This window comes from Chlorocebus sabaeus, chromosome 14 (genome assembly GCF_047675955.1).
Source record: "Chlorocebus sabaeus isolate Y175 chromosome 14, mChlSab1.0.hap1, whole genome shotgun sequence".
Taxonomy (NCBI): Eukaryota; Metazoa; Chordata; class Mammalia; order Primates; family Cercopithecidae; genus Chlorocebus; species Chlorocebus sabaeus.
Genome location: NC_132917.1, coordinates 107,412,553 through 107,425,265, shown reverse-complemented (window position 1 = coordinate 107,425,265; position 12,713 = coordinate 107,412,553). Strand labels below are relative to the sequence as shown.

Genomic DNA, 12,713 nt, shown 5'->3' with positions numbered 1-12,713 from the left:
GGGATTACAGGCATGAGCCACCACGCCCAGCCAGTGTTTAACTCTTTATTACAAAATGCATCACCATTTGGAAGATCTGCCTAACATATATATATATTTCTTATAAATAACTATGCCTAGCTGATAGTTTTCAGGTGATCATTGTACAATATTATACAATTACGCATGAGTGGAAGGTCCATTTTAAGAGAAAAATAGACCACGAGTTTTAATGTAACAGAGCACAAAAAGTTCATTGAGAGGTTTCAGATTCCAAATTATAACCAACCCTAAGAAGCTAGCCCTCGTAGAGTTTTGTTAGGTATCAAAGAAGAATATTCACAGTTCTTTGGAAGGATTCTTTAAATAGCTTTCTCAATTCAACAATGTGTCTGAGCCTTCATATACTTCAAATAAAACAACATATTGCAACAAGTTGAATTCAAAAGCAGATATGAGAAACCAACTTTCTAAAAAACCAGACCTAAAAGAGACTTGCAAACATTGAAAACGGTGCCAGTCTTCTCAGTATTCTTTTGGTTTTTGAAAATATAGGGGATTTTTAAAATGGAAAAAACTGTATTTTAAAATAAATTAATAGACATTTTAAAATTCCCTGTTTTACTTTCTAGTATGGTAAATATCAGTAGATACATTCCATATGCCTAAAAAGTGTTTGGATTATCAATAAATTTCAAGAGTCTACTGTTTGGGGTAATCTAGTTTTTCCACCTCAAATATTATTTGAATTTTTTGACAAAACGTTATTCAATAAAAATAAATAATAAATCCATTATCTCAATAAAGTATGAACAAATCCTTAAATTGTGAAGTAAAGAACAGGTTTTAACTTAGAGGCATTTACGTATGTTGGCATCGTTTATACCCAGAGTAGATCCCCTTGAATCTAGAGATTGGCAGACTTTATTACAGAACCTGGTAGTAAATATTTTAGGTTTTGTGAACCATATTTCTGTCTCTGTCTCAACAGTTCAACTCTGCAGTTATAGATAGCGTGTACAGTGGATGTGTCTATGTTATGGTGGAACTTGATTTACTAAAACAAGTGGCAGGCCAGATTTGGCCGGAAGGTCATAGTTTGCCAACTCCTGCAAAATTTCCCCTAAAAGAACATTGCAGGGTTTTGATGACATAGCCACCTACACTTTACGCATTCACGTGTTCCCAAAGCGGATTAATTTTGGTGCTAAAGCTGGACTTTGAATTCTTTTAGTTCAGGGCTTGTCAGTGAAGACACCTTTTTTCACATTGTTTTAGTGGGGGCATGCATGGTAAGTTTCTGCTATTTGGGGAGCAAGAAGAAGACTCCAGAGGAGGAGGTAGCAGGGACTGGGGAAGAAGGCGGCTGCCTTAGGCATTTGTGTGGGGCTCGGGGACTGTACATGCAGCTCCCCTTGGGCATGACAGAAATACCTCTTTTCACCTCTGCCTCACAGACAGGCACTGTCCTTGCTCCAGGCGGAACTTGGAATCTGCATGAGATATTTGCAGCTAAAGATGGCTCTTAGAAAATTGATTTCTTGCTCATTGACTCTTCAGGCTGGTTTCTAGGAATTTCAAGACACATGTATGTTTAAAGACTGCCTTATGCAAAGGGAACATATCCCCTATTCCCAGCGCTAAATCAGGTGAACCCACTTTCCTGTGCCTCCCACTCTTCACCTCCTTGTCAGCCTCCAGGATAGGGGTACCTTGTTTTCATCCAGGTCCTCCTAGCCCAGCATTCAGAGAACTTGGGCAAGTCGGGCTGTCAGGTTGAATGAGGTGAGATATAGATTTATGTTGCATTCATAGTTCAACTTTGGTGAAGCACAGTGTGTGGTTATAGAACATAAGAGCCCTGGCAGCTGGTGGCATTGGTGGTCTCTCCATCTTGCCCATCCTCGGGGCTACAGGGGTCTGGTCTGCTGCTAATGCAGAATGCTCTAAGGTTGCTTTCACACAGGTATTCTTGCCATCGGCAGCAGTAGGTAAGGTTGCATGGAAGTCAGGACTGGCTTGCTTGCTTTCTTCAACATTAAATGCAGAATCTCTGCTGAAGGGCTGGCTTTCTTTTTAAGCATACATCAGCACCAAAAAGCAGCTTTTGCCTTCTGGTGTCTTTATCTGCTCCAGTAGAGTCTCCCTCAAGATGTATTGGAAGCTTTGGGAGAATGGCTGCATCAAGCATGACACTTGTAAAGAATGCCGTAAAGGTAGCAGGTATCTAAATATCACTTAGATGATACAGTATCACCCATAATTGAACAGATTATATATATATATATCTGTTCAGATTTTTTATATATATATAATCTATATATAATCTGTTCAATATATTTTTTATATATATATATACACACACACACACACACACACACACACACACACATATCCATATTGATGTTTCCTGTAGCCAAGATCTCATTCTCCATGAAGAGTAAATTCTCTGAAAATCATGTGGGGACATCTTAACTTTAATGATGGTGTATCATTAGCTTCAGGTATTGAAAGGTTTGCTTTAACATTTTTTTCCTAGATTATGTGATTCTACAGAGAACAAAAGTAAGCTTGTCACTTATGTGCCCTTAGATTCTCATGATGCAGTTTTGAGATTTAACTCTGCTCCTACACGTGGTTATGAGAAAGATGTTGGGAATAAAACCACCGTACGCATCATTAATTCGCAGGTAAGACAGATGGAGTGTTTTCATGGATGTATGTTTCTTAGGATGTATGTTTCTCAGGTTTAACTGGATGAGTGAAGAGAAATGAGTTTAACTGGATGAGTGAAGAGAAGTTACCTGGTTAATTATGATCATGGTACTTGCTTATTTCTATCAATCTTATAATTAATGCAAATTAATGAGGTAAACTGCAGAGAAATGGTAATTTAGACATGACATGAATAGGAGGAAATGAAAAAGATTAAAAGGAAAAATCAGTAGAAATAGAAATATATATATATATATTTGTAATCATAGACTTAGCATGTTGCATTTTGTGAACTGACGAAAGTTAAACTTAGAAGAAATAGCAATAAAGAAAGCAGAGGATAAAGGGGAGGAAAGCAAAGTATAAAATCTGAGAGTTCGTAGGATATCTTTGCAACTTTAGTCTGCCATTTGGAAATTTTAAAAAATGAAAAGGAATTATTTAATTGGAAATGAAAATACCTCGTTTATTCACGTTCTTAATAAGAATGCCTTGCAAATGTATAGCAAAATTATCCTCAGAACAAACCACAACAATTTCTGGAGTTTCAAAATATGTAGAAAAAATGAGGTGATGAGTGATTTATGGTGAGTTGCTTACAGAACAAAAGATTAGCTTTCTGCACAGTTCACTGCACCAGGCAGCCTGCCACAAGGTAAGAAACAATTACCATATTTCCTTAATTCAGAGATGTCATTTGACTGTAAAATCTGCCATTCGTTTAATAACAACTTTTTACAAAGGAGGAGATAAACGCCACCAAATTAGAATACATATCATCTGTAACACACATTCTAACTTAGAAACTTTAACATGTGAAGGAAAAAAGTACATCGTAATAATGGTTAAAAAAAAAATGTGTCTTAAAACCGAGGGAAAATAACACGTTGTTTTTTCCTGAAACAATAATTTTAAAAAGATGATTGGCAGCTGAGATTGAAGAATTCATTTAGAACTAGGTAAGGCCACAGAGGGAAGGCTGTGGCTGGCACCCTGGAGGCTCCTTCAGGACTCACTTCATCCACACCTGCAACGCTGTCTCCAAATTACACGTGGAGGCAATTGTAGAAGAGGTTGCGGGACTTGAATTAGCTGGGGAATTGCACCCTTCAGGATCTGGATTCAGTACCACTAGACATTGCTGGTGAAAATGTCAGAACTTGTGTTTTTTAAAAAAAATAATAATAATTATTTCCTTAAACATTCTTTAAGTGCTTCTGCACGCAATGCCTGCCTCTCTGCCTCCCCCAGGAGAAACTACAAAGTCTGAGCCACCTTTTTCTTGCCCTAGTTCTTTTTAATTTTCACCTCTTTTTAAAATGCAATTTTTAAAAACCAAACCCTGGCTTCGAAATGGTTTTTCTGTGTGTTTGCAGATCCTGACCAACCCTAGCCATCACTTCATTGACAGTTCACTGTATAAAGACGTCATTTTGGTGGCCTGGGATCCTGCCCCGTATTCGGCAAATCTTAACCTGGTAAGTGTTTCCCTGGATTCGCCCACCCCAACGGTCAGACAATGGCTTTGACTAATTGATCATAAGATCTAGGCAAGGATTAAGCTTTGACAGACAACGAAAGTACCCGTCAATATCAATTTCATGCATGTTTGTGAACACCACATTGATACCCAGTTACAGTAGCACACTTGTGAACATTAGTCATCTAATGCCAAAGTGCTTTTGTGCAGAATTGGTGGGCAGGGCAGCCGGGTGCGAAAAATGTAGAATATCTAAATATTCAGAAATTTCTAGTTACACTAAAGGGTTGACTGATTACACTCAGAATTGTTTCCCTGTGATGGGACTACATTACCTTTCAAGCAGTTGGAAGACCTTTTGAAATAAATTGAAAGTGATTGGCACGAAAATCTCAACTTTGTGAATCCACAGCTCATTTTTATTTAAATGGGGCCTGTTCCAGGCTTTTCTTGAGTGTGTTCCTCTTTGGCTTCTGCTTCTGAATCTGCTTAATTTTATGCAATAGGGCTGAAACAAGTTTATTACTAGCCATAAAAACACAAACAGGTTATATTTGGGATGTTCTGGTAAATCATTGCCTATCTAAACAAGCAACCAGCTACTTTTGGTGAAACCTTTCATGAAAAGCCAGCATGCTTGTTTTTCAATGAGGGCTGAAAAAGATGGATAGTATTTAGCCTAGTAAGAGATGCCGTCATTTCCGTAAACGAGTGTCTTTGACTTGTTTAGTGAAGACCAGAGAGGATGCAACCTTCTTAAGATGAGTGTCAGGGAAAGATCTTTGCTTCTTCCAGAGGTAACCTCCCAAGATAGAAGCGGTTCCTGGAGAAGGAGCATTTTGGTCACTGTTGACCTTGAGACTGAGGCTGGACATTTACCTCGTATGATTACTTACAATTCCTGACCAGGCGTGCAAGTCAAAATCACCTGGAGAGTATTTTTCAAAATCTGTCAGAGCCCCATCTCCAGAAATGCAGGATATATATAGCCTCAATGTATATTTTTTGAGAGGGATCTTGGATTCTCATATGTACCCTCCACTGAGAATCAAGCGTCAGATGGGTGTTTGAACTTTTCAACTTCCTTTCCAGCCTGAGGCTCCCTGGTTTTAAACTCTTGCAGCTTTCTTGCTATTTGTGAACAGACTGAGAGTTTCTAGCTGTTGGACCTTATTTCTTCCTCTGCTGGAAGCAGCCCAACCCAGGGCACAGAGCTGGCCACCTGGCAGTGCTAAAATCCCAGTGGCAAGTCCGCTTTCTGTAAGGCCTTTGCTGCCATGTGAGGCCCCAAGAGGAGGGAGGGTAAAGGAGCAACTCTCGCTCTGACCCCACATTCCTCTTGCTCCCTTGCCAGGGTCACATGACTTGGGGCTTTGTTTATGAAAGATACTCTGGTCCAGTCATTCTCAAAGCTTTTAAAGCGACAGTGCCATTTCATTAGTGAAATATTACCTGTGATCTTAATGTATACCCACTATACACCAATGCTGTCTGTTTAAAGGGAGTTCTATGAGCTAAGCTTCTTCCCACCCACCCTATCCAAATCCATGTCATGGTTACAGCTGAGATGCTTCTGAAAACTTCCTTTTTGAAAAACATCCTTATTGATTTTTCTACAATAGCATACATTGTGTAAACAAATATAAGCGTACATTTTGATGAATGATAACAAATCTATATACTCATGTATCTACCATCATAATGAAAAACTGGAATATTTCCTTCACCCCAGAGAGTTCCTTTGTCAATCCATCCTAGTCAATCTTCCCAGCCCCAACCCAGGCCCAGGCAGCAGCGATACAATTTCTGTCACTATAGATGAAATTTGAAAAACTTATTTTTGAAATACACTGATCCAGTCCCCAGGGGCCAACAAACTACACCCATGGGCCAAATCTAGCCACCACCTGCCTTCATAAATAGTGTTTTATTAGAACACAGCACGCCCATTCAGTATTTATTATCCACGGCTGCTTCTGTGCTACGATGGTACAGTTGAGTAGAGACGACCGACTCTATGGCCTGCAAAGCCCAAGGTGTTGATTATCTGGCCCTTTGCAGAAGAGGGATGCTGATCCGTGATCTAGTCCATTTTCCTCATTTGACTAAAGCACAAAGCATTATCTCTGCTAGGGCTAGCATCCTGGTCTCTCTTTGTCCTCATCCCCTCATCCCAATGAGGAAGTGTCTGTAGATGGAATGAGTCGTGATCTTTCCCCATCCTCTAGCCCCAGCCTGGCCCCTCTGCCTCGAATCAACCAGCCATGCCCTGTCTCCTTTCACAGTTTAGTTCTTTCTACTTGACTGCATTGATTTTTTTTTCCCTTAGTGGTACAAAAAACCGGATTACAACCTGTTCACTCCATATATTCAGCATCGTCAGAGAAACCCAAATCAGCCATTTTACATTCTTCATCCTAAATTTATATGGCAACTCTGGGATATTATCCAGGAGAACACTAAAGAGAAGATTCAGCCAAACCCACCTTCTTCTGGTTTCATTGGTAGGTGTCATATTAAAAATTGGAATGAGTGGGGGGCAGACAGGATGAGATCTCATATTTAACAAATATACAGTCATGTTATATGGGTTGAGAATACCTTCTCTGAAATGCCTGGAACCGGAAGTGTTTCTGATTTTGGATTTTTTTCATATTTCAGAATATTCATAGATACTTAACTGGTTGAGAATGTCTAATCCAAAAATCCAAAATGCTTCAATGAGCCTTAGCTTTGAGTGCCATGTGGACACACAAAAAGTTTTGAATTTTGGAGCGTTTCAGCTTTTGGTTATTCAGATTAGGCATGTTCCACCTGTACAGTAAGAGCCATTAACAGGTGGTTTTGGAGGAAAGGTAGGTTGACTAAGGAAAAAAGAAACACTTGTGTAACAGACTGCTCCAAAATTTCAAGGTGTAAAAGAAAGAACTGTTTTATTTTTCTCATGATTTTATAGGTCAGGACAGGCCTAGCTGGGCAGTTCTTTCTGTTCCATATGGCATCCTTGGAGGTCGTCTGGTGCATTCCGCTCTTTATGGGATGACTTCACTCCCACATCCCTCCGGTCCCTTTGCAGGGATGGCTAAAGGCCCAGCTCGTCTGGGACAGTTGACCATGTGCCTGCACATAGTCTCTCTTGCATGGTGGTCTGAAAGTAATTGGACTTCTTAAATGGCAGCTTGTGGATCCTAGGGAGAACGTTCGAAAACACAGGAAATCAAGAATTTGAATTTCAAGAATTTGAATTCTTCTCTGCCACTGCCAGTTTCTTAAGGCCAACACCTAGGGACTGGTACAGCATCACAGGTGCAATTCTGTTGGCCAGAGTCATTTCAGGGCTTATTGATTCCAGGGGAGAAAACATAGACCCCGCCTCTTGAGGGAGGTGAGGGAGTCATGTCCAGGAAGGTGCGGCATCGTGAATCTGCCACCCATGCCTGTTCACATAGCTTTTGCCATGCTTGGTTGTGGAGCTGAATCTGTGACCACAGGAGAGTGTGTTGTGTTTCAAGATTATGAGTTGGTATGGGCTTTGATGAGACTAGTTCCAGTATCTCATTTAGCTCTCTTCACCAAAGAGTACACTATCTTTCATCTACAGATGGGTTTTAGGTAACAAGAGCGTCATACTGGGCCTACATTGTCTTCTAGTCAAGCTTTGATCCTCAGAGTTTTTGGTTTTTACCTCATTTCTTTATCTGTGTTTTAGCTCATCACTCCATTGTCTCTTTGATATTACCTGAGTAGGGTAATATTAAGGAATATCCTAGACCCTTTTGGCAATATGAAAACCTACACAAGAACCAAACGATATTGGTTTTGTCTGTAAAGAACTGTAATGTTCTCTTTCCCAATTTCAATGAATTTACAACCCTTTTCCTTTCTTGGGCTGCACAGTGGTTCCGCATGAAAAGGAAAGACTTGTGGAGATAACACTGGTTTGGTTATGAATTCAGGACACACAGGTATCCTGAATTGAAGCTTGCAGATTTTAGAGTGGGTTTTTGGTATCATAATAATGTGAATTATTTTACATATAATTTAAGAAAAAAATTTACAATATGACTGCATACTCTTTTCCATAAGCTCAGCTTTTTCTCTCCCTTTTAAACTCATGCCTTTGACACTCTTTGTTTCTGATTCACTCTTTTGAAATCCTAAGTTCTTTATCTTTGGTGTGGTTTCATAGGATCTCGTTGATTTAGGAAAAAAAGTATAATCTAGTTTGTCAGCAGAGAGTAAACAGGATAGAATAATGCCTAGACAGCATAACAAGATGTGACAGAAGTTTAATACAGTCTTTTTCATATCCTCACCCTCTCATAAATTCATGTGGCTAATATTTGATTAGAGCAAAAGTTTTAAAGCACAGTTAGAGGGGTCTGTCAGATACACTTATTATCAACACGTGGTTTAAAAAATTCAAGTTAGATAGTCATAACTGAAAAAAAGTACTTTCCTATGTTGTTTTTGCTAAAAGAAATCATGCCACGTATAGCCAGCTTCCTTTTAAAGCTCTTTACTGAGTATTTAAAGTTTCAGAAGCTGAAGATTATCTTTAAGGCTTCTTTGACTTGAAGAAGGGGCTGCAGTTTGATGTCATTGCAAGAGGTTGAGGTGGCACAGGATGGGTTGAGTTTGAATTCCCCTTGGCCACTTGCTGGCTTGCTGACCTTGGGCAAGTTACTTCATCCTCTGACCCTGAATATCCACAGATGAGAAATGGAAGTACTAATAATCCTTATTATTTTCTAACACTGTACTGACCAATATGGCTACTTACATTTCAATTACTTCAAACTAAATAAGAGGAAACCTTTTGTTTCTCAGTCTCACCAGCCCCATCTCAAATTCTGAGTCACCACATGCTCCTGATGGCTACCATATTGGATAGTGCAGAGACAGAACAATTCCATTGTCCCAGAAAGTTATGTAGGACAGCACTGTTACGTTTTGCTAGTCACAAAAGAATGAAAAACAGCAAGTTGATAAGAAATCCCTCAGTTCCCACTGGGCAGGCTGTGTTCTGTGGGTAAGGGTTAGGGTCGGGCGAGGATAGAAGAGGCAACAGAAGATGTGGTCTGGCGTTGTTAGGTTTATTTGTGGCCCTTGTGCCTTGTCATGGTGAAGCATGTGAGAACCCTCACCAAGGATGGGCAGTGGAGACAGCTTGGATGAGTTCTGCTCAGAAAACCTCCAGCACCTTCTGATTACCCACAAGACTGCAGTAGTCTTTGCCCCTCTTCTTTGATCTTGATCATAAATAGGCTGAGAGCCAGAATCTGTTTTATAATTTATCCGACATCCTTAAATAGCAGTAAAATGATGTCACCCACATCTCAATCTGTCTGCTATGATAATTTTAAAAATCAATGCCTGGTTTTGTTTTTTCTGTTATCAAAAAATGTTCTCCAAATGCCCGCTTCCTGTACTAAGGTCATGTTGAGAAGGCATTGACTTGTTGTCTCAGCACCTCATTGTTTCCAAGTGCTCTAACCTCTAACGTCAGCTGCTGAATAAAAGAACCCATCGAAGAGCTGTTAGAAGGGATTAGAACATTTCAGTTTGCACAGTCCCATCTTCAGCCCTGGGTACACCGGTCAGCAGGACGGTCACCACCACAGAAGATCAACCTGGCAGTGTCCCCGGCCTCTGGTTGTTCTGATCCACAAGGGGCTGCCCTGGAGGTGAAACAGTGTGTCCCACCTCCTTTACTGATGTGCTCATTAGATACATATATATACACATAGCTGCATACATGGTTGGCTTCATAGGGCTTTTGGTTTCCAATATTTTTGAACTAAAACCTTTACTAAATGTGTCCATCCTTATAGACTCCCATGCAATTACTTGTATTTCTAAACCCTCTGACATAGTTCGGGTATTTGTCCCCACCTAGATCTCATGCTGAATTGTAATCCCCACTTCACCTGGGCCTCGTGGAAGGTGTTTGGATCATGCAGACAGATCCTTCACGGCTTAGTGCTGTCTTCATGATAGTGAGTTCTCATGAGATTTGGTTGTTTTCTGATTTTTTTTTTTTTTTTTTTTTTTTTTTTTTTTTTTTTTTTTTTGAGACAGAGTCTCGCTCTGTCACCCAGGCTGGAGTGCAGTGGCATGATCTCGGCTCACTGCAACCTCCACCTCTCGGGTTCAAGCAATTCTCCTACCTCAGCCTCCCAAGTAGCTGGGACTACAGATTTGGTTATTTGAGATCGTTGTGGCACCAACTCCCGCCCACTCTGTCTCTTGCTCCTGCTTTCAACATGTGAAGTGCCAACTCTGACTTTGCCTTCCAATGTCAGAGGCCTCCTCAGAAGCAAATGCCAGCACTATGTTTCCTGCACAGCTTGTGGAACTATGAGCCAATTAAATCTCTTTTCTTTATATTTTACCCAGTCTCAGGTATTTTATTATAGCAGTGCAAGAACAGACTAACACATCCACTGCATACATTTTCTTTATACATGCTTAGGAATCTGCTTGTTTGAAAGAGAGAGGCTCTAAAAAGTTGACTGTTTTGAACACAAAAGACATTTCTTCCTATGGAGATTATCCAGTGGCAGTTGGATTCCCAGGGAGATGTTACTGAGCCCCTTAAATGTAGTGCTATTAGTGCTATTCAAGGCCTCGTTACTGGGGCCTGAATCTTTCATATAGGTGAACGGTGGTGAGCAAGGAAGGTAAGGGTCATACTCAAGTGGATATTAATTGCACACTTCCTGTGTGCCAGACACAGGACTGGGCCCCAGAAACCTCATGGTGAAGAAACCAGGCAAGGGTCCTGCCCACCCAAAACTTGCAGGACAGACGTAAATAAAATCGTTATAAAGTATGATAAGTCCAACGAAGGAAAAGAAAAGAATGCATCAAGGAATGGTCTGTGTCTGTTTTGCCCATCATTGTATTTCTGCTGTTAGCCTGGCACATAGTAGATACAAATAATAATTACTTGGTGAGTGAATGAATGTTTTAGCTCAATGTTTTTCAAAATTTAGCATGTGTCAGAGTCACACAAAAGGTTTGTGTGCTAATAAACCATTCCTGCAAAGCAAAAGTTAGATCCTAAAAAGAACAATAAGCATTTATTCTTTCACAGTTTCCATGGGTCAGTGATCTGGGAGCAGATTGGTTGGATGATTCTGGCTCACAGTGTCTCCTAAGTTTACAATCAAACTGTCTGGATTCAGGCTGGATAATGTGTTTCCAAGATGACTCACTTGCATAGCTGAGGGCAGGAGGCCTCAGTTCCTTATCACATGAACCTCTTTCCATAGCACTGCTTGGGCATCCTCACAACATGGCTGCTGGCTTCCAGAGAACAGGAGATCTGAGAAAGAGCAGGGGGGAAGGCCCAATGGTTTTATGATGTCATAAGCTAACACATCTGCTACATTATCTCTGTTACACAAGTCAGCACCATCGTTATGGGACGAAACTACACAAAAACATGAATAGCAGGCACCAATCATTATGGAGTCAGTTTGGAGGGTGACTGTCACAGTTTTGTAAACCAGATTACTGGACCTACCCCCAGAGTTTTTGAGTAGCTGGAGATTGTGAGAATTTGCATTTCGAACAAGTTCCCAAGTGATACTGACACTGTTGGTTCAGGGACCACGCTTTGAGAACCATTCTTTTAGCTTTGTGGAATCTTAAGAACTTCAGAAATCGAGTCCACAGGCTCTGTACTGATGGATGTACCAGCAACGTGATATGCATTTGGCTCAGTAGGAGGACTCAGGAATCTTGAATAACTACTAATCATGTACTTACTGCAATCCTCAATCCCAAGTGGGATAATTAATTTTATTTGTGTTTAGTTAAAATAATGTAACATATTACTAAAAATATAACTTTTTATATATTTTTGCCTTTTGAAATTCTGTAACATTAAATCCTGTATTCCAGCAGTATTGGATGTGTGTGTGTGTTTTTTGTTTGTTTGTTTGAGATGGAGTCTTGCTCTGTTGCCCAGGCTGGAGTGCAGTGGAGTGATCTCAGCTCACTGAAGCCTCCGCCTCCTGGGTTCAAGCAGTTCTTCTGCCTCAGCCTCCCAACTAGCTGGGACTACAGGCGCATGCCACCATGCCCCGGCTAATATTTTGTATTTGTAGTAGAGATGAGGTTTCACCATGTTAGCCAGGATGGTCTCGATCTCCTGAACTCAAGATCTGCCCACCTTGGCCTTCGAAAATGCTGGGATTATGGGCGTGAGCCACTGTGCCTGGCCTATTCCAGCATTATTGGATGTTTTAATTATCAATACAATTATTCTTTTTGTTTCTTTGGAAGACATAATTATAAAATTTACTCACTTTACTAATGAACTCAGGTTTTGTCCTTAAAGCTAATTGTCAAATGACATACGTAACAGTGTGGACTGTACATGTTTTCCTCAAAAGTGGATTTTTGTTTGTTCCTATCAAGTTGGGACCCAGATTCTTGGATATACTGATTAGTGGGGTATAAGTTTGTGAAAAGCAAGCAAAGTTCCAACTCTCGTTGATTTCAGGAAGGCATTCTCTCATTAACATTT

General features: G+C 40.3%; 1 protein-coding gene across 1 annotated transcript in view; it reads left to right on the top strand.

The window, feature by feature from the left end:
* Positions 1 to 12,713, top strand: part of ST6GAL2 (ST6 beta-galactoside alpha-2,6-sialyltransferase 2) — an 86,186-nt gene that overhangs the window by 50,911 nt on the left and 22,562 nt on the right. The window contains exons 3-5 of the mRNA XM_008008299.3: positions 2,572 to 2,669; positions 4,071 to 4,172; positions 6,504 to 6,678. Coding sequence (XP_008006490.1) covers positions 2,572 to 2,669; positions 4,071 to 4,172; positions 6,504 to 6,678 — 375 coding nt within the window. The remainder of the gene's footprint in view (positions 1 to 2,571; positions 2,670 to 4,070; positions 4,173 to 6,503; positions 6,679 to 12,713) is intronic.